This window comes from Phacochoerus africanus, chromosome 9, assembly GCF_016906955.1.
Source record: "Phacochoerus africanus isolate WHEZ1 chromosome 9, ROS_Pafr_v1, whole genome shotgun sequence".
Taxonomy (NCBI): domain Eukaryota; kingdom Metazoa; phylum Chordata; class Mammalia; order Artiodactyla; family Suidae; genus Phacochoerus; species Phacochoerus africanus.
The window spans coordinates 69009380-69035512 of record NC_062552.1 but is presented as its reverse complement, the minus strand read 5'-3'; the positions used below and the strand labels follow the sequence as shown (position 1 = coordinate 69035512).

At 36.5% G+C, this 26133-nt stretch overlaps 1 protein-coding gene across 3 annotated transcripts in view; it reads left to right on the top strand.

Annotated features, from left to right (window-relative positions):
- NUBPL (NUBP iron-sulfur cluster assembly factor, mitochondrial) overlaps positions 1 to 26133 on the top strand; it is a 220595-nt gene that overhangs the window by 170684 nt on the left and 23778 nt on the right. For all 3 annotated transcript variants that reach the window (XM_047794980.1, XM_047794981.1, XM_047794982.1), the window contains one exon: positions 10387 to 10472. In XM_047794980.1, the coding sequence (XP_047650936.1) occupies positions 10387 to 10472 (86 nt within the window). The remainder of the gene's footprint in view (positions 1 to 10386; positions 10473 to 26133) is intronic.

Sequence of the window (26133 nt, the reverse complement as noted above, 5' to 3'; positions counted from 1 at the left end):
AATACATGGATATTTGATAAGAATTAAATGATATAGAAGATAATGATTGTTTTATTCATCAAATTATAGAAGTTCTTTCCAAAACAAATTTGTTTCGTTGTTAGACAAATTATAGCCAAGGATTAAAGACTAGGAATTATATTCCAGTATTTCATCTTTTAGGTCGTCATCCTGGTACTCAGTCTGAAACTTCAGTCCTTGTTAGATTGGGAGTCAAATTATAAAATTAACTTTAATACCATTGGTTAGTGAACAACAGTGTTTTCACTCTAAATTTAAGAAGTAAGAAGTAAATTTAGAGTGTATTGTATTTGGGTCAACATGTATTATAGGTAGAAGTTACAGTGCATTCGTTAATTGTTCAAAGAAATAGCTTGGAAATTGACAACTTTTGAACTATGATATGGAAAGACCCAGGATTTTAAAAGCTTTCCCAAATGATTCTGATATAGTCAGCTTTCAGAATCACTTTTTCTAGACCAACTTATCTGATGTTTGAATTCCTTGATCATCTAGCCTGTCTTTGGATGGGAAGCTTCTGATATAGTTCAACCAATTTTGTTGTTTAAGAATTTCTAGGCACTTCCTTCATCATAATCCTGACAGGTAAAATTCCTTAATATCTTAAAGTTCAGTGAATAGTATAACAGCCAATGGGTAGTCAGTTTTACATTAAAAACTACTTTGGAGGAGTTCCCGTCGTGGCGCAGTGGTTAACGAATCCGACTAGGAACCATGAGGTTGCGGGTTCGGTCCCTGCCCTTGCTCAGTGGGTTAACGATCCGGCGTTGCCGTGAGCTGTGGTGTAGGTTGCAGACGCGGCTTCGGATCCCGCGTTGCTGTGGCTCTGGCGTAGGCCGGTGGCTACAGCTCCGATTCAACCCCTAGCCTGGGAACCTCCATATGCCGCGGGAGCGGCCCAAGAAATAGCAACAACAACAACAACAACAATAACAACAACAACAAAAAGAGAAAAAAAAACAAAACAAACCTACTTTGGAGTTCCCATTGTGGCACAGCGGAAACGAATACAACTAGGAACCATGAGGTTGCGGGATTGATCCCTGGCCTCTTTCAGCGGGTTAAGGAATCTGGCGTTGCTGTTGCTGTGGCTATGGCATAGGCCAGTAGCTACAGCTCCAATTAGACCCCTAGGCTGGGAACCTCCATATGCTGCGGGTGCAGCCCTCAAAGACCAACAAAAAAAGGACTAAATAAATAAACAAATAGAATAAAAACTACTTTATAATTCATTAAACATTTATATGTAGAAAAAGTACAAGCCCCACAATCTAGCATTTAAAAAAATTTGTAGTTAGTTATAGATGTTAGAAATTTGATCAAAGTCTGATGTGTAGCTCTGAAGAATGTCTGCACATCTTAAGTATTACATATTTGGAAATGGAGCAGAACTTTTCCTTGTAAAGTCTCGGCCTCTGTTTCCTCAAATACACCTGGTTGCCTACAGTTAGGATGATGAAAGTATAGCAGTTCTTCTCTCTGGAGTTTATAGGTAGAGAAAAAATATGTAAAAGAGAAATGTGTTTCATTATTAAACAAACAGCCTTTGGTGGTGGCTCACTGTGAGCATGGGCTTGCCGAGCTACATGTACATTTAACAGAATTTGAAATGCAAAATAGTAAGTCTAAGAACAGCCACTCACAGAAGAACAAAAGAGTTTTCTGAGTTGCAGAGAAATATGTGTACAACGAGTAGACTCCCCTAGGTGTTTACTGAGCATCATAAAGATGGATTCAATACTGGAGTGAAGCCAGGACTTTATCTTAACTTTACTAGAAATATCAGAAGGGGGGGGGTAAATAAAAATGAGAAATAGAAGTGTGAGCATGAGAAAACTGCTTGGTTCCAGCCCAAGATCTTCAAAAATCTCTGAAAGCTTCACTTGTCCCCTGTGGTTCCTTAGGGCACACAGTCTGGATGGCCCTGGTGAATTGCTTCTTCACATCATTAAGGTGAAGTGATTGGAAACCCATTACCTGTCGACTCCGTTATTGAGGAGCTAACCTTTATCTCTAAACAACAGATAGGCATCCAGATTCCTTTGACAAAATTGAATTCTTTTTTTTTTTATGATTTTTATTTTTTTCCATTATAGTTGATTTACAGTGTTCTCTCAATTTCTACTGTACAGCAAGTGACCCAGTCATACATACATACGCACATTCTTTTTCTCACATTATCCTCCATCATGTTCCATCAGAAGTGACTGGATATAGAATTAACTGACTTCTAAAGTGCATGTGCTCTCTCTCACCAATGACTTTGAAATACTGTGAGTTCCACCAATTATTGGTTTTATAATTCTTTTTTGGCAGCAATTGACATAATTTCCTATAACAAAATTCATTTCTAAAGTGAGCAGAGGCTAAGCAATGAGATCCTGCTGTATAGTACTGAACTATATCTAGTTACTTATGATGGAGCATGATAATGTGAGAAAAAAGAATGTATATATGTATGTGTAATTGGATCACCTTGCTGTACAGTAGAAAATTGACAGAACACTGTAAACCAGCTATGATGGAAAAAATAAAAATCAGTAAAAAAATAAAATAAATAAAGTGAGCAAAATAATGATTGATCTTTAAATTAATAAAAACATGTCCCCTTTGTGATGATAGTCCATTCTCTACTCTGGTATAATAGAGCATGGAGTCCAAAACAGTGACTCATGAGGAATTATATTTTGTATTGTAACACAGTCTGTGGGTACGTTGAGGTGAGCTTATTTTTTTAATCATGTTTTACTTCATCTCATACTAATATTAGTGGACATTCCTTGACATGACAGCAAACAATGTTCATCATTCAGGAAGTTTGGGAGTTATAGAGGAGAGTACAAGGGAGAGGTGAAAAATACCAAAGACATTTTCAATTATAGTCAATAAACAATTGTGTTTCTTTGAAGCTAGCAGAAAATGGTTATTTTCTTTTGCTGCAAGTATCTTTAAATAAATCAAGGTGCATCAGCAACAGTCAGTCTTAGAGCACTATGAACATTAAGAATAGCAGTCAATTTCTTCTCTTAAGTCTTAGTTGATTTTACATTGACATGCTCCGGGATTGTATAGAATTATTATTTATTTATTTATTTAAAAAAAGTTTTTTTATTACTCAAATGAATTTATCACATTTGTAGTTGTATAATGATCATAACAATCTGATTTCACAGGATTTCCATCCCACAGCCCAAGCACATCCCCCCACCCCCATGTATAGAATTATTCATCCAAGTATAATTATGGGCAGTTTTTATTGTATATTTTTATTAGGTTCCAACACTGAAGTTTTCATTCAAGCATGGGAATTAGATATGATTTATGCCATAGAGACCTAGAATGGCATAGTTGAGTCATTCCACCCTGGTGTAACTATGATCAGCCTAACTGGGATAATCAGTTTTAAATACTCAACTATGAACTCTGACCCAGATCTGGATACACAGTTATAAATAGATTTTCCTCTCAACAGTCAAGAGAATTAACAATTAAGACAATATTCCAAATAATCATTTTTAGGATGTTTACGTTATTTTCCGGAATCTGACAATTAAACTCTTATAGTAAATCTCATCTGATAAAAAGCCCTCTACACTGATTACAATCTGGAAAATTAACATTTAAGCAATATTATTTAATTATTTAGGCTTAGATATTTATCCTATAAAATGAATGGAAAATTCTCTATGGGATTCTTGAGGTAGGTGTTTTATGATACTGTATTTTTACTCCCAGAAAATAATTCCTTGTTACAAACTAAGCATTCTCTTTGTTACTACTGGCATTCCTTATGGTCAGTAGAGGGAGCACAAGTTTTCTAGCTAACCGTCACAAAACTGAAGTGACATCATCAGTGATGATATAGAGGGGAAAAACCAGAGCTAGTTCATACTGGGTCATGTTCCAGGTGCCCTGAGAAAAATTAAAATTTATTAAGTAGAAAGCCAAGAAATATAGAGATAAACTGTAATGTAAGATTTGGAGACCGTATTTTAAGTTAAGAGATATATTAATAAGAAAAAATTGACATGCTTCCTTTAAAATTTAAAAATCTGGGTTGTGATGCAAAGATTGGTTAATGATTAATTTACTGGAGCTTTTGTTTGTCTTTTGCTTACTTTATTTCTTTATGAATTCTAGAGGTCATTGTAGGGCCGTCTGAAATGGTTACTTGTATGATGCACTAAAATTTGTTACAACAAGATGGATGTAGTGATTTATGTATGGGCCAGTGAGATTTTTGTATTCTTCAGCAAGGCCATGACATTTTTTTCTCAGAACAGCATTCTAAAGACTGATTGTGTTAGTGATTAAGGACTTAGTCATTAGTTAAGAACATATATTTCAGAAAAAAAAGAAAAACACCAAAATGTTTTTATAAATGTTGCTGGTAGTTCCAGTGGAATGTTTATATGTTTTGTGAGCACTTGGTGGGACATGGAAGAGATCTGTGTCCTTGTTAAAAAGTTATTATGATGTATGAGTGGTGCTATTTAGATTTCAAAGAAGCTCAGATGGCATGGATGCTTATTTGCAACAGTAGATTAGAGTTGAGTACAGAGAAAATCAGGTGGGTTTTTTGTTGTTGTTTTGTTTGTTTGTTTTGTTTTGTTTTTGCTTTTTAGGGAGGCACATGTGGCATGTGGAAGTTCTCAGGCTAAGGGTCGAATCGGAGCTACAGCTGCCGGCCTACACTACTGTTCAGAGCAACGCTGGATCTTTAACCCACTGAGCGAGGCCAGGGATTGAACCTGCATCCTCATGGATCCTAGTCGGATTCGTTTCTGCTGAGCCATGATGGCAACTCCTGAAAATTAGGTCATTTTAATCCTCCTCTTTAGGGTTTTAAAGCTATCAAAATAATGTCACCAAGCATTTTTATAACACCTTTATATTCCTTTTAACAAATAGGACAGCTCTTTAAATTAAGTAAGACCAATGGAAATAGATTCATTTTTATAGAGGAGTTAATTGAAATGTATTGAGATTTAGTGAGATATTCAAGGTTACACTGTACATGAGCATAGTCAACAAAACCAGAATCCAGAGCTCTTGACTACTAGTTAAAGGAGTTAAAAACTAAGAGTTCTTGACTCCTAGTTAAAGGAGTTACAAGCTAAGAGTTCATACTAGGAGTTTAAGCTAAGAGTTACAGAGTTCAAACTAAGAGTCTGGGATTATTTGAAAATGTAGGAAAATTATGTAAATCTCTGATCCTTTGTTTAAGTGCCTATTTTTTACATGGCATTGTGTTATTTGTTTCATTTGATTAAAAAATTGAGAAGAATCACAGTCATCCATGAAACTGTCTTGTGCAGTGGTAATACAAATCATGGACAAAGGATATTTAAAACAAAAGATGTTTGTAGTATATGAAAGCTAAAGGTATTTTTTTAGGCCTAATGCAGTAGACCATTCCCCATGCTAGTATACAGTTAAGGAGAGAATTTGGAGGAAATAGCCAAGGGGCAATTGTTTATGTGTGAAGAGAATGGCTTTGAGATTGAGGGGCCATAATTCTTGGAGGAGGTAGCATTTCACATTCATTTAAATAGGATTGCTAAGGCAGTCAGGTTGAACTGGGATGGTTTTGGAAACTATAGTTAAGAGGGAATGCTAAATCATATAATCAGAGAGCTAGCTAGACCTTGCAGACTGTCTGTCCTTGCATTAATATTACAGCTAAGGAAACAGAGACCTGAATGATTCTGAGTTATTTGCCGAAAATTAGTTATGCAGGTAAGTGGTGGGGGCGGGTGTGGGGAGCAGAACTAGAATTAGGTCCCTTCCAAACTCTTGGATTTGAAAACAGAATCTGGAAGGTGGCAAACTGTGGAAATATATTGGATGTATAGAGTAGAGTATATTTTTACAGAGAGGTTATTTCCATCAATCTTTAAGAGAGAGAAAAGAGAACTATTGACTAGTTTTGGGTTTCTTAGGCATAGTAAATCAAAATAGAAGAATGAAGAGATCCATGAAAAGTAGGGTGAACTAGCAGCCTAATGGCAAATATGAAAATGACCTTGCCAGCAACTTTTAAGACATTTTTATTAATAACAATAATAAAGATAATAAAAATGATATTACTAGCAATGACAGCTATCATTTTTTTTACATTCTTGATAATAACTTTTTTTTAAATTAGAGTGTAGTTGACTCACAGTGTTGTATTAGTTTCAGTTGTATAGCAAAAGAAACAATTACACACATTTATGCATTATTGAGTAGATTTCCCTGTCCTATACAGTAGTTTCATTAATTATTTTATACACTGTATATCATTCTCATCCTCCTAATTCCTCCCTCCTCCACCGGTTTCTCCTATGGTAACCACAAGTTTGGTTTTAAAATCTGTTGTTTGTTTCTCTTTTATAAATAAGTTCATTTGTATCATTTTAAAATTATTTTCCATGTATAAGTGATGTTATACGAAATGTGTCTTTGTCTGACTTACTTCACTTAATACAACAATCTGTAGGTCCATCCATGTTGCTGCAAATGGCATTATTCCATTCTTTTTATGGCCAAGTAGTATTTCATTGTACTTATATATACCACGTCTTCTTAATCCAATCCTCTGTCGATGGACATTTAGGTTGCTTTCGTGTCTTAGCTATTGTAAATAGTATTGCAGTGAACATTGGGGTGCTTGTGTCTTTTGAAATTATGGTTTTTTCCAGATGTATGCCCAGGAGTGGGATTGTTGGATCATATGGTAGTTCTATATTTAGTTTTTTAAGGAATCTCTATACTGTCCACCATAGCAGTTGCATTAATTTACATTCCCACCAGTAGTGTAGGAGGGTTCTCTTTTCTCCACACCCCCTCCAGCATTTATTATTTGTTGTCTTACTAATGATGGACATTCTGACTGGTGTGAGGTGGTACCTCATAGTCATTTTGATTTGCATTTCTTTAATAACTAGTGCTGTTAAGCATCTTTTCATGTGCTTTTTGGTCATCTGTCTGTCTTCTTGGGAGAAATGTCTGTTTAGATCTTCTGCTCTTTTTTAATTGGGTTGTATTTTTTTTAATATATAAAGCTGCATGAGATATTTGTGTATTTGGAAATTAATCCCTTGTTATTTGCTTTGTTTGCAAGTATTTTCTCCCATTCTGTGGGTTGTCTTTTCAGTTTTTTTTTTTTTATGGTTTCCTTTGCAGTATAAAAGCTTTTAAGTTGAATTTGATACCATTTGTTTATTTTTGTTTTTATTTCCATTACTCTAGAAGGTGGATCAAGAAAGATATTCCTATTTATGACAAACAATGTTCTACCTATGTTTTCTTCTAGGACTTTTACAGTATCCAGTCTTACATTTAGGTCCTTGATCCATTTTGAGTTTATTTTTGTGTGTGCTATTAGGGAATATTCTAATTTAATTCCTTTACATGTAGCTATCAAGTTTTCCCAGCACCATTTATTGAAGAGACTGCCTTTTCTCCATTTATATATTCTTGCCTCTTTTGTCATGGATTAGTTAACCATAGGTGTATGGGTGTATCTCTGGGCTGTCTATCCTGTTTCACTGATCTACATTTTTGTTTTTGTGTCAGTACCATACTGTTTTGATGACTGCAGCTTTGTAGTATAGTCTAAAGCCAGGAAGTCTTATTTCTCCACCTCCATTTTTCTTTCTCAGGATTACTTTGTTTTGTTTTGTTTTTTTTTTAAAGTGCAGGTCTCTTGCCCCCACCCCCTTTCTTTTTGGGGCTGCACCTATGCTTCTACCTGCAGCATATGGAAGTTCCCAGGCTAAGGGCTGCCAGGCTATGCAAAAGCCAGAGCAATGCAGGATCCAAGCTGCATCTGTGATCTATGCTGCAGCTTGTGGCAACACTGGATCCTTAAACCACTGAATGAGGCCAGGGGTCAAACCTGCATCCTCATGGATACAAGTCAGATTCTTAACCTGCTGAGCCACAATGGGAATTTCCTTTTGTCTCTTTAAGTAGGTTTATTTATTCCTAGATATTTTATTCTTTTTGATGCCATGGTAAGTGGGATTTTTTCCCTAATTTCTCTTTCTGATCTTTCATTGTTAGTGTATATAAATGCAGGAGATTTCTATGTATTAATTTTGTATCCTGCAACTTTACCAAATTCATTGATGAACTCTAACAGTTTTCTGATAGTTTCTTTAGGATTTTCTATGTGTAGTGTAATGTCATCTGCAACAGTGACAGTTTTACTTCTTTTCCAATTGGGATTCCTTTTATTTCTTTTTCTTCTCTGATTTCTATGGCTAGGAATTCTAAAATTATGTTAAATAACAGTGGTGAGAGTGGACATCTGTTTCTTCTTCCTGATTTTAGTGGAAATATTTTCAGCTTTTCACTGTTGAGAATGATGTTACCTGTGGGTTTGTCATATATGCCCTTTGTTATGTTGAACTAGGTTCCTTCTATGCCCACTTTCTGGAGAGTTTCTATCAAAAATAAGTGTACAGCTCCCAATTATTGAACATTTACCCTGTGGCATCATGTCAAGTATCTTGTGTATATTAGTACATTATATTATTTCACCCTGTGACCTAAATATTACTATGACATTTTGTAGATCAAGAAACTGAATCTCAGAGAGATTGAGTTATTACTCTGGTCACACCAGTAGTCAGCAGTGAAATAAAAATTTGAATTCTGAGTCTGTTGGAATTCCAAAGTTAATGTTTCTCTAACTTGACTAATGAATACATCTTCCTTCTAGAGGCAAATAATCTGCCCCACACCCTATACAGACTTATTTTTATTATTAGACGACTTAAGTAAGTGTAAATACATATTCCTTAAGATTATAGCTCTTACATAATTTTAAAAAACTAAGAAAACTACAAATTAAATTTAAGCAAAACTTATAGATTCAATGAAGTTCAAATTTAGTGACATTGATTTAATGTGAAAGATGAAGTTTTTGCTGAGATGAAAATACCCATTGCAAGATGAAGGTGTAGTTGAATAGTATTGCACAGTTCTTTGAGTTTGGCTTGCCTGTATTGCCACAGGCTTTGTGAGAACTTGGTTCTGCTGCCAGTCTTCCCTATTCTGACTTCTTCAAATTATCTCTTCAGACAGTACTCTGTAGTATCATTTGCCCTTCACTTAGTGCAATCAGTTATTTATTATGAATCCTAGCTCTGTTCTCTTAGCTGTGAACTAAAGCTACTGTCACTTAGTGCCAATTTGATGGTTTGGGGCTCTGAAATGTCTTGGCAATGTGTATTTAGTTGTAAGATGCTGATCATCCAGGTGATCAAAAATATGTTAATTTGGAGTTCCTATTGTGGTGTAGCAGAAATGAATCTGATTAGGAACCATGAGATTGCAGGTTTGATCTCTGGCCTCATTCAGTGGGTTAAGGATCCAGCATTGCTGTGAGCTGTGGTGTAGGTTGCAGACATGGCTTGGATCTGGTGTTGCTGTGGCATAAGCCGGCAGCTGTAGCTCTGATTAGACCCCTAGCCTGGGAACCTCCATATCCTATGAATGCAGCCCTAAAATAAAATAAAATATGTTAATTTTTTTCAGGTTATCATCTGGAAGAAACCACAGAATTTTAAGAAATTCATAGATGATATAAATCATAACCAGGCCTGTCATGTTTCCACTTAAAGAAAAAACTGCATGCACTTTCTTTCAAAACTCTCAAAACCATCTGGTTTCTGAAGGGTAATTGATAGGAAAGCCTCTATCTTCATCTATTTTTAGGACTGCCTTAGTTCAGGCTACCACTGTTTTGCATCAGAATTTCTGCCATGGTTTTAGCCCCACCAAACTATTCCCCACAATATGTTCCACACTAGTGAGTTTTCTCTAATACGCTTAAAGCTCAGCTTAGATATGACCTCTTTCTAGAACCTTTCCTCTATTGCTGCTTCTTATCTCCTGCTTCTTCACCTTTGCCCTCCTATCCCCTAGATTGATAGTTACCTTTCCTTTATTCTTCTTTTATAACTCGGTAACACCCTAGGCATACCTTTATTATTATCCTTTTATACATTGCACTGAATCCTTACTTTTTTTATCTTCCCAAGTACATTGTGATTTTCTTGAAAATAAAGCCTACTTTGTGCATCTTCTAGCTAGAACATAGTATGAAAGGGAGGAAGGTTCTAATGATAAGGCTGTGATCTTGAATCACAAGTCGCTTGTAATTTTAGGAGTGAGGAGTCAAAAATAGGCAAGTGTGAAGTAGACATTTCCTTAGCTTTCCCATTCATATATGTAAAATTTATACAAATTACTTAGGTAGTTAATGTACTAGACTCTTCTACTGTATAATCAATGTAATTTGGGAAGTAATCTTTCTATAAGGAATTAAATGATAGCATTGTTTTGCTGTCCTTTTGGTTTTTTTTTGCTTAGGTGCTGTGATTGTCTCCACACCCCAGGATATTGCACTGATGGATGCACACAAGGGAGCAGAGATGTTTCGAAAAGTCCACGTGCCTGTAAGCATTTACAGCTTTTCACTGTTGCAAAAATACAAAACATTTCTAACTGAAAAAGCAAATCATTGAGAAAAAACAATTTAAATTTTAATTTAGTTCTGTGCAGAAATTTATTTGAACATCCTACTTCATTTTAATGGTTGCTTTAAAAAATGCATATGTAGATGCAAACATGTATACACATTATATTAATCAAGGAGAATTCTAAAACATCCTTCAGGTATGAATTTTCTGAATGAGTACTCCTGCTCTCAATTATATGAAGCTATCACTGACAAAAAAAAAAAGAGAGAGAGAATTTTAGGAAGTTATTTAGGTAGATATGCTTGAATAGGTCACTGGTGGGAGAAGAGGTGGAAAAGATGACTTTTTTCCTTCTGTCTCCTACTTTTTAACTCATTTATAACTCACCATCTTCTAGAAAGTATCTAGGAGTTTTCTATACAGTATGGCAAAAAAGCAAATGAAAATATTATACAAATAAGAGAAAGGGCAATTAGAATCAGATGGAGTCAGAAGTGAAGTCTGTAAATAATTTGCATGCCATTAAGGGACTTAAATACATGCTAGAGTATGCCATGAATTTTCTAGCAGCCATAGGGAAAGAAACACAGGATCATTATTAAACTGTCCCCATGAGGTTAAAAAAAAAGACTTGATACTCAAGAGAAGCAGAGCTGAGACCATAGAAGTCGAAGTCTCTCCTAGGTCCTCAGAAATAAAAGAAGCTCAGGAGTACCTGTTGTAGCTCAGTGGTTAATGAAACCGACTAGCATCCTCGCTCTGTGGGTTAAGGATCCGGTGTTGCCATGGGCTGTGGTGTAGGTCGCAGGCACAGCTCAAATCCCATGTTGCTGTGGCTCTGGAGTAGGGCAGTGGCTACAGCTCTGATTGGACCTCTGGGCTGGGAACTTCCATATGCCACAGGTGAGGCCCTAAAAAGACAAAAAAGACACATACACACACTCACAAAGAAACTCTATGTATAATGAACTCATTTTTGTCACCCTTATACCATAAGTAGAGGGTTCTTCCTCCTAGTATGCAAAAGCAATTGGGCTGTGCCAGAGTGTAGTCTAGAGCAAGCATTTCAGTACCAAGCCAATGTGATGCTTCCATCTCTATGGCTTCTAGTAGCCTTGCCTAATTAGATTTTAGAGTTTATAGAGTGGAGCTTTTTAGACTTCAGCCCAGGGATTAGCATCTGGGTTCTCATGATTCTTTACCTCCCCCACACCCACCATCCCCAGCAAATTGTACATTTGTGTTTGTTTTGGTATGGAGAGAATTCATAACATTTATTAAATTCTTCAAGGAGACTATGACATAGTACAAGGGCCAATGATGTATTAGAATGAATAGACTCTCAAGGAAGCTTTCATAAATGTTTTTTTTATCTCAGGGGAGCTTCTGAAAAGTGTAAAATATTAGAGAGGTGGAGTTGAGACATCCTCTTGGACAAGTACTTCCTCTCCTTTGCCAGTTAGGGCAGAGCTGTATGTATTATTAGCAAGCCATGGAATTCTGGATGGATCAACATGCTCTTATAAACATTGAGGACTCTGGTAAGGATGATGCCTGTATGCTTACTTTCTAGGTGATCTGAGGGTATTCTCACTAGCAGGGTAAAATTGTGATCATAAAATGTTTTAGGGCCTGCTTTTATATGAGGATAAATGAATGTGGTGTTCTATGTTGTGAGTTTTAGCTTGGAAGAATTTCAAAGCAATGGTAATCAAATGTCCACTTCAGACAGAAAACTGTCTCAATAAAGTACTTATTGAGCAATGTTATTTCCTATTATGCCCTCTAAGATAAACTATACAAGTACTGCCTGCTATGATAACTAAGTAAGGTTACTTATATGGGGTTATAAAATGTAAGTCAGCGCAAAGCTAAGAGAGCTACCCACCAAAATTATGACAACAAGTAAATCACAATTCTGTCTGCAGAAATTAGATAACAGGGCCAGTGGTCTGTTACTGCCACTTTAAGGTCAGGATAATAGCCATTCTGTCAGCATGTAAGTAGATGCCTAACTTCTCATTGTGAATGGAAGCGTATGTCTGGCTCACTCAAAAGCATCATGAAATCCTTGAGAGAAAAGTTTTTAAAAGAGATGGAGCTAGACTTTTGGTAGGTAGGTGCCACTACAAGATAAACATGGAGAATATCAGCAAGCAAGTATTGTGAGGAGGAATTCCAAGCAAAGGATCTTGGGTTGCATAAAGCTCATAGAACCAGTAAAGGATTTGTTTAGGATGTAAAGGAGCTGTTTATGATCAGAAAATGAATGCCAGAGTTTAAATTTGCAGTTGGAGCATTTATGGGTCATGACAAGGTACAGAATGTGGTTGGGCATGGATGTGGGGCCGAGGAGGAATAGAAATGAAAGTCACTGGAAATGCATAATCCCTGCATTATTTTTGCCATTGTCCTCTATCTTTATTATGACCCTTTTTTTTCCATCCCATGCTTTAATCATTTGCCTTCTAAACAACAAAAATTTGAAAAAAAGGTAGAATGCCTTAATCATCTCCTAACCCGTGAAGCAAGATAGGTGCTCAGTAATCTTTGCAAGTGAGTAAGTGAGAACTTTTGAGCAGAGAGCTCTGTAAGCAGTTGGAGGACAGCCATGGTATAGCTAGCTCCATTGTAAAGGGAATCCTGGACATGAGTGGGATGTGAATTTGATGACCTCCGAGATCCTTCTGGCATTTAAGAGCCTTGGAGTCTGAGTAGTGGTAAAGCATTTGAAATTAAGAGTGTTCCATAACTGCAAAGGAGAAATGTTATGCTTTGTTTATACCACTTTATTCCATTTTTTCCTTGGTTTTTAGTCTTGCTCTCTGTTTTTTCCTCTTTGAAGTGCATTAGTTACCATGGAAACAATGATGTCATTGGAATTCATTGGTATGGTCAGAGTTTATTAATGCCTACAAGAACATTTTGAAGTTAATTTAAATAATTTCTTAAAACTCAAGGCTCAGATAGAGGATGGTTATTAAATTCTCTTTTCTCTGCCTGAAATATCAACTCTGCCAACTCCTTGATTATCTCAGTATTTGTAGATGGACTATTTTTTTAAATAATAAAAAATTTTCAGTCTTACACATATTTAGTGATGTCTACTTTACATGCTGTGTCATTCTGTCCATTTTTGTTGCCTTTATTTTTTTATAAGGGAAGCCCAGGCACCTCAATTTGGAGCCCTTCCCCTATGGTTTGAACTTCTGGGGTCACAGGGGTTTCATTCTCAGCCCTTCCTTCTTAGGTAATCTCTTTTCCAGCTCTGAAAAGTATGTTAACATATATATCCTCTCTTATTCTTTCTATGCATAAGGGATCACTTAGCTAATTTTAACTCAATACATATTTATTCTACAAGTATATATTTACTGAGTGCCTTCTATGAGCAGAGTACTGTAATATACTTCATTGGTGATTTTTTTAAAAAGGGAGGATGAAGCCTTTTTTCTTCATGTACCTTATAACCCTGCAGATTAACTCCATTGTGGTTCAGGGATCCTAAATTCTGTGGGACATGAGAATACTTTCTTTTCTGGGCTATCAAGGGGGGTTTTCATGGAAAATCTGTGCTGTTTTTCATGTCCTATAATTTTGTGCATGCTGGTCCCTTGCTTGATAAACCATTGTCAGTTCCTATTCATTTTTCAAATCCCCGCTCAGGCATTACATCATCTAGGAGTCCTTTCCCAAACTACTAGAAAAGGTTAACAATTCTTTCTCTGAACTACCTGAACATATGTCTAGTTTGGCTCTTATCTCACTACAAGCTGACCTGTCAATCCCAACAGAAGAATGTGAGTTTGGGGAGGACAAGAGCACATGCCTTAAATATTCTTAAATGCTCATTATCTGGCATATAGCAGGCATATGATGAATACTTACTATAGTGACATGTGACCTGAGACATAATGCCATATGAAATCTGCTTGTCCCAGTTCAAGGCTGCTCTGACTTGCATTCTCTCTGCCACAGGCAAACTGGTCATCTGTCACCTCTTTGAGATTTCTATAGTTTTTCTTCTCATGGTCCTCAGTATGCTGTTGCCCCATCTGAGAACCCTGTACCCTCACTTTTTATCTGGTGGCTCCTTTTTATCCTTTGTTGCTTAGAGGAAATGGCTCTTTCTCTGAGAGACTTGCCCTGATCTTGTTAACTAGGTAAGCTCTTCCTAGTGTATGATCTAGTGATGCTCTGTTTCCCATTTTGTAACTGTTTTTACATTTTTTGGTACTTTCCCACTTATAGTGCCATACCATCAGCTCTGTGAGTACAGGGTCCACTTAATTCCCTCTGTGTCCAGAACATATAGCTGCTCACTAACCATATACTAAATGAATGATTGGAGGGGGATTTTCATAGATATATCACAGGACTAGAGGAAGGACACAATTGAGTCTGCAAAGAATCAGGAAATCACGAGTGTTCAGGTTTGTTCAGTATGTCTATAGTTGAAATAATATGGTTGAATGTGTCTTTGCTAGCCTCAGGTTTGGTCAAGTCTTAAACACTAGGCTAAGGATTTTGAGAGGCATCAGGAAAGAATGCTGGGTAGGTTGCAAGCTATTGCCTTTGGAATGGATAAGCAATGAGATCCTGCTGTGTAGCACTGTGAACTGTATCTATTCACTTGTGATGAAGCATGATAATGTGAGAAAAAAGAATGTAAATATGTATGTGTGACTGGGTCACCTTGCTGTGCAATAGAAAATTGAGAACACTGTAAACCAGCTGTAATGGAAAAAAATAAAAATCGTTAAAACAAACAAACAAAAATAATGCTGGATAGGAAATAGACAAAATTAGAATGGAGCTTTAAAAGGATTTAATCTGGTGGAGATGAATAGAAAAGATAGGAACCAGGAGAGTGTGGAGGCATTAAGGAAGCATAAGCAATGGACAAAGTCATTCAGGCTGCAGGTTGTGACCCACTAATGAGTCAGGAAATCGATAGAGTGAGAGATGTAATAAGAGATTTTAAACAATATCAGGGTAGATTGCTCTTAGGAAGAGAAAGTGTTATTTCGTAGGGATATGGTCTCAGTCATAAGCACATATATGTTTGTTTTTGTATCAAATCAAGATGTCAAATATTTCTCTTATAAGACAGTTTTAAAAAGTTGGAAAAATACTGGTGTAGATGATAGGCGGTAAGGGTCTGATTTAGAATAATGGCAATGAAAATGAAAATGGGAATAAATGTAATTGACATTTTGAAAGAAGAATGGACAGGCTTGTCAAATGATTACATAGGGTATGGTGGTTAGAAAAAAAGTCAGAAATCAGAGAGATTTTAAGAGTTATGCTGCCATTAATAAATCTACCAGCAGCTAGTTTTTTACTCAGGATGACAGTGAACTAGAAATAAGAGGTTAGATTCTCAGTCAGAAATCCCTGCCTTTATTCTCTAAGGGTTATGATTTAAAACTATTTGGCAAGGAAGAGGCTGATAGAGAAAATGATTTGGTGTTGGCCTTTTTTGTACTATTCACATCACATGATGTATGTGACCATCCCTTCTCACAGAACCAGATTTTTAAATTTATCTATATATTTGTAGCCTCTTACTAGATTTTTAAAAACACACTGATAGCTATATTCTTTAAATATATAACCTCTAGACAAAAGACAATATATATATATATAACCTCTTTTATGGTTGCAAATTAAATTACTTTAGAAATTGTATTATGATTTTTAAAAATTTATTTTATTAAAGTATAGTTGATTTACAATGTTTTACCAATTTCTGCTGTACAGCAAAATGACCCAGTCTCATATCATGGTGTATCCCAAGAAATTGGGCATAGTTCTCTTTGCTCTACAGTGGGACTCCATTGCTTATCCGTTCTAAATGTAGTAGTTTGCATCTATTAATACCAAACTCCCAGTCCTTCCCACACCCTCCCCCTCTCCTTTGGCAACCACAAATCTATTTTCCAGTCCATGAGTTTCTTTTCTGTGGAAAGGTTCATTTGTGCCATATGTTAGATTCCACATTTAAGTGATATCATATGGTATTTGTCTTTCTCTTTCTGACTTGCTTCACTTAGTGTGAGAGTCCCTAGTTCCATCTATGTTGCTGCACATGGGATTGTTTTGTTCTTTTTATTTCTTCTTCTATTGCTACTGAGTATTTAGATTGTACCAAATGCTATTAGCCTATGTACATTCTCCCATTTATCTCTCACCTTGGCCATCCTAAGGAAATAGTACTATGAATGAGAAAACCAAGACATAAATTAAGTAACTTTCTTGGGTCATATAGCTACAGAGTGACAAGTCTGGGATTTGAACTCGCATTCAGATTCCTGAGCTTGCCCATCTTAGCTGCTGTGTAAAAATGCCTCTGTAAGCAGTACCCTACTGCCTTAAAATTATAATACACCAGGCTTCCTGACTTTAGACCATATCAAAAAGCTACAGTAATTAAAACAGTATGGTGCTGGAGTTCCCATTGTGGCTCAGTGGTTAATAAATCCGATTAGGAATCATGAGGTTGTGGGTTTGATCCCTGGCCTTGCTCAGTGGGTTAAGGATCCAGTGTTGCTGTGAGCTGTGGTGTAGGTTGCAGACTTGGCTTAGATCCCTTGTTGCTTTAGCTATGGTGTAGGCCAGTGGCTACAGCTCCAATTAGACCCCTATCCTGGGAACCTCCATATGCCGTGGGAGTGGCCCAAGAAATGGCCAAAAAAAAAAGACAAAAAACAAACCAAAAAACCCCAAAAACCAAAAAAATAAAATAAAAATTAAAAAAAGTAAAACAGTATGGTACTGGCACAAAAACAGAAATATAGATCAGAGGAACAGGATAGAAAGCCAGAAATAAACCCAAGCACCTGTGGTCAACTAATCTTGACAAAAGAGGCAAGAACATACAGTGGAGGAAAGAGTCTCTTCAGTAGTGGTGCTGGGAAAACTGGACAGCTACATGTAAAAGAATGAAATTAGAACATTCTCTAACACTGTATACAAAAATAAACTTGAAATGGATTAAAGACCTAAACATAAGGCCAGATATTATAAATCTCCTAGAGGAAAACTTAGGCAGAAGACTTTTTGATATAAATTGCAGCAACATCTTGTTTGATCCACCTCCTAGAATAATGACAATAAAAACAAAAATAACTAAATTCAATTCAAAAGCGTTTGCACAGCAAAGGAAACCATTAAAGAAAAAAAAAAAGACAACCCACGGAATGGGAGAAAATCTTTGCAAACAGTGCAACCAATAAGGGCTTAATCTACAAAATATATAAGCAACTCATACAACTCAACAGCAAAAAGACAACCCAATTGAAAAATGGGTAGAAGACCTAAATAGACATTTCTCTAAAGACATACAGATAGCCAAAAAGCACACAAAAAGATGCTCAACATCACTAATTATTAGAAAAATGAAAACCAAAATTACAGTGAGCTATATCTCACACTGGTCAGAATGGCCACCATTAAGAAGTCTACAAATAATAAATGCTGGAGAGGGTGTAGAGAAAAGGAAACCCTCTTAAACTGTTAGTAGGAATGTAAATTGGTACAACCGCTATGGAAGTTTATGTTCCTCAGAAAACTAAATACAGAACTACTGTATGATCCAGCCATCCCCTGCCTGGACTTATATCTGGACAAAACTTCCATTCAAAAAGGTATATGCACCCCTAAGTTCACTGCAGCACTGTTCATAGTAGGCATGGAAGCAACCTAAATGTCTACCCACAGATGAATTGATTAAGAAGATATGTTACATATATACAATGGAATACTACTCAGCCTTAAAAAAGAATGAAATAATGCCATTTGCAGCAATATGGATGCAACTAGAGACTATCATTTGAAGTGAGCTAAGTCAGAAAGAGAAGGATAAATACCATATGATATCACTTGTATGTAGAATCTAAAATATGGCATACATGAACCTATCTACAAAACAGAAACAGACTCAAAAACATGGAGAACAGACTTGTAGTTGCCAAGGTGGAGAGAGGAGGGAGGGCAATGGACTGGGAGTTTGGGATTAGTAGATGCAAACTATTACATTTAGAATGGATAAGCAATGGAGTCCTACTGTATAACACAGGGAACTATGTCCAGTCTCTTGGGAGACACCATGATGGAAGATAATATAAGAAAGGGAATGTATTGACTGAGTCACTTTGCTGTACAGCAGAAATTGTTACAACATTGTAAATCTACTATACTTTAACCAAATAAAAGAAATTTAACAAGAAATTTTTTTAATTTAGTTGAATAGTGTCTTTGAGATTTCTTTATTTCTTGAGTATTTTAGTTGAACCTAAATTGTTTTCTTCTATATACTTTTTTGTTGTTGTTGTTGTTGTTGTTGTCTTTTTAGGGCTGCACCCACGGCATATGGAAGTTTCCAGGCTAGGGGTCCAATCGGAGCTGTAGCTGCAGGCCTATGCCAGAGCCACAGCAACACGGGATCCAAGCCGTGTCTGTGACCTACACCACAGCTCACGGTGATGCCAGATCCTTAACCTACTGAGCAAGGCCAGGGATCGAACACTCAACTTCATGGTTCCTAGTCAGATTCATTTCCACTGCGCCACGACGGCAACTCCTCTTCTTATATACTTATTAAGTATCTAAATTTATTTAGAGTCTAAAATTTTGCATTATTCAAAATTTGCATTATTTAATGTCAGCTAATTGCTATCATAAACAGACTTCAAAATACATTATAATAAAAATACAATAGAAGTTTATTTCTTGCTTATGTAAAAGTACTAATAGATGAACAGGTGAGCAGGGTGGCTTTCTTCCATGAAGTCATTTAGATGATTGGACCACTGCCATTTTAAAGTGTGACTTTTAAGGTCCCCATTGAGCCAAACTCATTTAAGCCAGCCCAAAGAGAAAAACAGCGCCAAGATATGTACATAGGAGATATTTGTGAACCTGGCTTGGTGTGGCACTCATATTTTTACTCATATTCCACTAACTAAAAGTCTGTCATGAAACCACAGTCATGTTTCTCAGAGAGCCCAGAAATCATAGGTTACCTATGTGCTAAGGAAGATGAGACCACAAATTTTGATGGACAGCTAGCTGTCTGTGCTACAGTTGACTTGGCAACAAGTATACGAAAGCCTAATACTGGGCACTGAGCTTATTTTTTTCCCTTACAATTAATTCTGAGAATTTTGTAACCATTTCAGCCTTGAAAATAGTTATTTTAAAAAAGGGAAGGGAAAAAAAAACAAGAGAGAGATGGGAATTTTGCTTTCCTGTGATTTACTTTTCCTGCTGGTTAAAAACCAAAAACAAAGGAATTAGAAGTCATCCTGTGGAGTTCCCGTCGTGGCTCAGTGGTTAACAAACCTGACTAGTATCCATGAGGATGCAAGCTTGATTCCCAGCCTTGCTCAGTGGGTTAAGGATCTGGTGTTGCCATGAGCTGTGGTGTAGGTCACAGACGTGGCTAGGATCTCAAGTTGCTGTGGCTGTGGCTGTGGCGGACAGCTGTAGCTCTGATTAGACCCCTAATGTGCTGGGAACCTCCATGTGCTGCAGGTGTGGCCCTAAAAAGCCAAAAAAAAAAAACAAAAAAAAACAAAAAAAACCAAAACAAAACAAAAGAAGAAGTCATCCCATGGTCTGGAACTTTATGGTATTTATATGTAGGGGTTAATGACTGTATTGTCTTCTGAGAAAAATTATGTGATCTTAGAAACTTAAATAATTCTTATCAGTATTTTCCTTCCATTTTCCATCTTTATTACCAAAGATTCTACAAGTTGTTCCTAAGAACAACTTGAGGATGAGGATTAGAATTGTAGTCGCGTCTTTTTCTGGCAGAGTCACCATTCATGGCAGCAGGTTACCTATTTGGCCCAAGGGTTTCACATCGTTAATGCCTTCAAAACTCATGTGTTCATCTGTCTTAGTGCTTTGTCTGCGTCCACTTTGTCTTTTGGACCCCAAAACCCTTTTTTATTTAATACCTCAATACTACCTACCTTAAAAAGCAATTTAGAAATTGGTAGCCTTGCAGGAAAATGGAGGCCAGTGACACATTTATTCTCTCCTTTTCATCTTTGAGCATAGTTTTTCCTCTGTGATCATCAGGTAGTCTCACTTGATTCTCTGGGAAGTTTAATACATTTAATATATTTAAAGATTCTTTCATTATTGCTTTTGACAGCCTTGCAGAGTGCTGTTTGACTTCTTTCTAGGAACACTATTAACTAGTTTGCACATGACATATCGCACATGGCTTTCTTCTTCACAATTGGATAATCTTTCCATTTTATAAAAATGACTTTCTTCAGTGACAAGCTTTATAAACCTGGGTGGGTAGCATTCTGCATCTTGGCTAAAATTACATCCCAGAAACTAAAGATATTTATTCATTTGTGTCTTTCTCCAACATCTCTCAGAATTCCATGTATGCTTTGCATGAGATGCGATTCTATGTGATTCACATGAATTAAACTAGTCTAATCTTCACAACAGCCCTGTGAGGTAAAAACATTATTTCCTCTTTTCACAGATGAGAAAACTGTAGTACAGGGAGATTAAATAACTCACATCAGGCTACCCATCTGTTTAGTGGGCTTCTGGAATCCTGTCCTAAGTCTGCTTTCTAGAGACTACATTCTTAATTGCTGTTTCTCTGGATTATCTAGAGTTGAGGTTTTAGTAATATGGGTGTCATCGAATACCACAGGGTGAGAGAGCCCAGGGAATAGGAGGAGTCTCCATTAAATTTGTTTATCTCTGGGGTTCTGCTTGGCCAGTTGGACAAGTAAAGACGGAAAACTAGTGGATTGCAAAATGGAGAGGAGCTAAGTATTCCAAAGGTTCTCTTGACAGTCATGAGAGGTGTAATGACGGTGTTGAGGGGAAGGGGAGTCCCATGGCCAGGAAGAAAGGATGAAGTCAGAGGCTCAGCTGCATCACTGAATGGTGAAGATGGTTCACATCAGGGCTTCCCCTACAGCTGTGTTCTTCATTACTGTATTAAATCATCCTGCTAAACTGGATTGATTCATCGGATGTTTTAGGACAACTAGTTCCATGAACAAGATCCTCTAGTTCATTTACTTATCATCTGGTTAGATGACTTACACATATAGACCCAGCTGATTTGAATTTTGGCTGTTATGTACAAACTGTGACCTTGAGCACATAATTTATCTTCAGTGTTTTGTGACCCATCTCATTGTGGCAGTTAAATGAGATGATATGCACTTAGCATAGGCCTTAGCATGTGGTATTGTAAAGGGTAGCTATGAATGTTATTGTTATTACAGTGGTAGATACCTTCATTTTATTTTATTTTGTTATTTTTTTAGGGCCACACCTGTGGCATATGGAGGTTCCCAGGCTTGGGGTTGAGTCAGAGCTACAGGTGCTGGCCTACATCACAGCCACAGCAACATGGGATCCGAGCCACGACTGCAACCTACACCACAGCTCACAGAAACACAGGATCCTTAACCCACTGAGCAAGGCCAGGGATCGAACCTTCGTCCTCATGGATGCTAGTCAGATTCGTTTCTGCTGAGCCATGATGGGAACTCACAAACCTTCATTTTAGAATTCAAGGCATAGAGAAGTTGAGTTGTACCTCATGGATATGGAGCTAGTTAGTTGGTCCCTGAGAGGAGAATGAATGCAGGCCTCCCCATTTGTTGTTCTTTCCATTGTCAGACTACTTCTGAAAGAGAGAACACCCATCTCATTAAAAAAATTTTAATAACCATACACATGCTTCAAGGAATATACCAAAAACTGGTTCAAGGCTAATACAGAACTGTTAAACACTTATGAATCTAATCAATTTCAGATATTATTCATTCTCTATTTAACAGTGAGTTTTCCTTCTTCATTTTTTCTTAAATCATAGCTCTCAGTCCTTGTGACAGGTTCCAGCCAGGAAGAATTTAACCTGATTGTAACCTTGAGAAATTGGATTATATGGTAGCATGGAAACCTTGCTCATTACTTACCTGAATCTGGGTTTAAAATGCCAAGAAGAAATTAAAATTGGGGTCTTTTGAGCCTGCCTAATTCAATATATTTAGACAAAAATCCAATATTTCAGAGCAATGTTGATATTTCAAGAGAGTCAATTTTTTAAAAGTTAATAAAAGAGGTATCCTTCTGAGTCTGTGACGGATTGGAATAATGTAAGAGTACCATGTAAAAGGTCTGTGGTGGCTGATGTTAGGCAAGCATGGAGCATTTACTTTCTTTCAGTAAAGCCAGCTGAGGTAAAAAGAAGGGATCTTATGCTTTGATGAGACATTAGAAAATGATTAGGCATGCTTACAGCTGCCTCACAATGGTATTATGTAAATTAAAGTACGTCAGAGCATCTGTTTTCTAATGTTTCTGCCATCAAAGGATATACAAAATCGTGCTACAATAAACAAACAGCTTGACAAGATATAAAGTATTCACACAATATAAGGCTTTTATGAGGGGTAAAGGTAGGGAGTGGTTGTGCAGATATGAATTATTTCCTATTTAAGAGAAGAATTTTTAATGAGCAGTATTGTAATATGGATTTTATGTAATTTTCTTTTTTATTATATTAGCTCTCCCTGTTCAGAAATCCTTGATTTTAGGGGATTACTCTGAAATGAACTAGGGCAGTGTTTTCCAATCTTTGTAATACCCAAAGCTGTCTTTAAATTTTCTCCCAATTTCCATGTTTTGAAAAAGTTGTCTCTGCTACAGTCTGCATATTTTAAAAAGTAATTTGTTTTCTCCTTTTAAAATTAAATATATGTATGACTGTTGTATGAGCTCTGAACAGAAAGAGATAACCACCCATGAGTGTTATCACACTCAATTGATGTAATTTCAGCTAAAAGCAAAGAAAGTTGACAGTTTATCTGTCCGGTGTAGTTGTGAAGGTAAATGTTTCATTTCTGTTCAATTTTTTAAAATATTCGTAAATCATAGAACCTGATAAATTTTGTTTTGCAACTTTAGGACCTTAGAACAGCATTATGTAGGAAAACAATCAAAATAAGTTCTGTAGTCAGATTTTAATTATCAACAGTAGCACTGTCCAATAGAAATATAATTTGAACCACAAAATTAAAGTTTCTCATAGATTTTTAAAAAACATTTTAAAAACAGGTGAAGTTAAATTTTATAATATACTTAACTTAGCATATTGAAAATACTACCATTTCAGCATTAAATCATTATAAAAATTGAGTCAACCAAAAAGGAATTGTATTACACTAGGAATTCTGACAGTTCAATAAGACAGAAACACATGGGAAATGGAAAAAAATAGGCAAGAGACCTGAACACATACTTTACAGAATATACAGGTAATCAAAAGCATGTAAAAATATGTTCAACTTCATTACCAATTTTGGCAACACAATTAAAACCACAGTGCAAAGGAGAGCTGAGCGCAGAGTCAGGAAGCGTGAGAACAAACTGCAATGCACCTGCACCTCTGCAAATTTCGTCACCACCTCTGACCACAGGAAACCTTTGGCGTGTAAGGTCTAAGGCTGCACTTCCTCTTCCCAAATCTCATGCCACTTTACCTTTGGTGAACTTTAACCAGGAGCCATACAAGGAAAGAGATTCTAGGAAATACAGTTCCCAGTATAAAAAGATTGACGGTTGAACTGAGACACCACCACACACTTACCATACTTGCCAAAATAAAAAAAGACCAGTGATACCAAATGTTGGTGAGGCTGTGACCCAGCTGGAGTTCTCGTACATTGCTGATAGAAGTGTAAATTGGTAGAACTTTATTGGAAAACTGACATTTTTTTCAAACTGAGGTTAAATATGCATAACCTAATACCTAGCAAAAAAGACATGTATTAAAACATTCATAGAAGCAGTATTTATAATAGCCAAAACCTGGGAACAATGCAGATGATCCAACAAGGGAATACATTACTGTGATACAGTCATCGTGGAATCTTAGGGTTTAATGAAAATAAACTACAGATGTACATGGTTTAGCTGGTTGAATCACACAGAGACAAAAGAATATATTGTGTGATTCTATTCATATCAAGTTCAAAACTAAACAAATAATACTTTTGGCAACATGTTTTGGAGAGCATACAAGGAAACTTTAGTGCTGGAGATGTTTTATCAGTAGTTTCCTGAAAACATGGGCATACTTACTTCATGATAAGTCCATTCAGTCATGCGCTTATGATTTGTGTACTTTTTGTGTGTATTTATGATATACTTCAATGAATAACTTGTAAACTTTAAAAAATCAAGATATTTTACATTCTTTTACTTGTACTAGGGCTTTGATGTCTAGTGTGTATTTTACACTTTTAGTTCAGTTGAGACTTGCTGCATTTCATGAGCCCAGTAGCCACATATGACTAGTAGCTCTCTTATTAGACATTGCTGGTCTAGAACCCCACTGTTTCAGAACTTTTCTGAGGTTAGACTTTTTTGGGGATGTACCCACTGCATGTGGAGGTCCCGGGCCAGGAATCAAACCTATGCTACAGCAGTGACCCAAGCCACAGCTGTAGCAACATCAGATACTTAATCACTAGGCCACCAGGGAACTCCTGGGGTTAGATGTTTATTTCATTTTTTTTCCTGGGAGTGTCAAGTGGAAAGAATAGGGGATTGTTCCTCCCAATAACCTCATTTTAATGTTAGTGCTATCTCTCTGTTCTGATAGAATATTTTCTTTTTAAAATAGATGGTTGTTTTTGTGTGCAGGTTCACAAGGTGCCCAATAAAGCATTGTTGTGGTTATTTGTTCTTACTGCTTTATTGGTGACTATTCACATGACCACCTTTTTTTTAAAGCAAACATGTTATTGAAGTCTTAGATGCATACACAGAAGGGCACAAATTATAAGTGTAGCTAGCTCAGTGAATTTTTTGCAGAGCGAACACACCTGTTGTTTGTATTCTGGAAACAGCATTACTAGTACCCTGGAAGCTCCTGCCTTGTGCCACCTCCTGATTGCTACCCCCAAAGTGGAACCCAAATCATAACACCATAGATTTGTTTTACCTGGCTGTGAACTTTTTATAAATGGAATAATAAGAATATACTTTTGTGTGGCTTCTTGTGTTTAAAGTTGTTTGAGACATTTACTCATACTGTTGATTGTAGCTACAGTCCTTTCATTCTCATTGCTGTATAGCAATCCCATTGTGTGACCATACCAGTTTATTTGTCCATTTTACTGTTGATGGATATTTGGATAGTTTCTCCATTTTTGGATATTTAGTTATGAACATTTTTGTATATGTCTTTTGGTGACTGTTATGTTCACATTTTTGTTAATATGTAATGGAGTGGAAATACTGTGCCATAGTATAGGCACGTATCAGTTTAAGTAAATAACTATCAAATATCAGTTTTCCAAAATAGTGCATGTACCACTTTCTACCTAGAACTGAAACTAGGTATGTTGTTCCTCACCAACATTTGATACTTGTTTGTTTTTTTGAGGTGGGGAGGTTGTTATAGTCATAAGGATGTCTTTCTGTTTTTAATCAGGTCTTAATCATAAATGTATGATATCTTATTGTGGTTTTAATTTGCACTTCCCTGAATATAGTTAAAATTGGATAGTTTTTCTCATGTTTGTTTACCTTCATGTATCTTTTTTTTTTTTTTGTCTTTTCTAGGGCC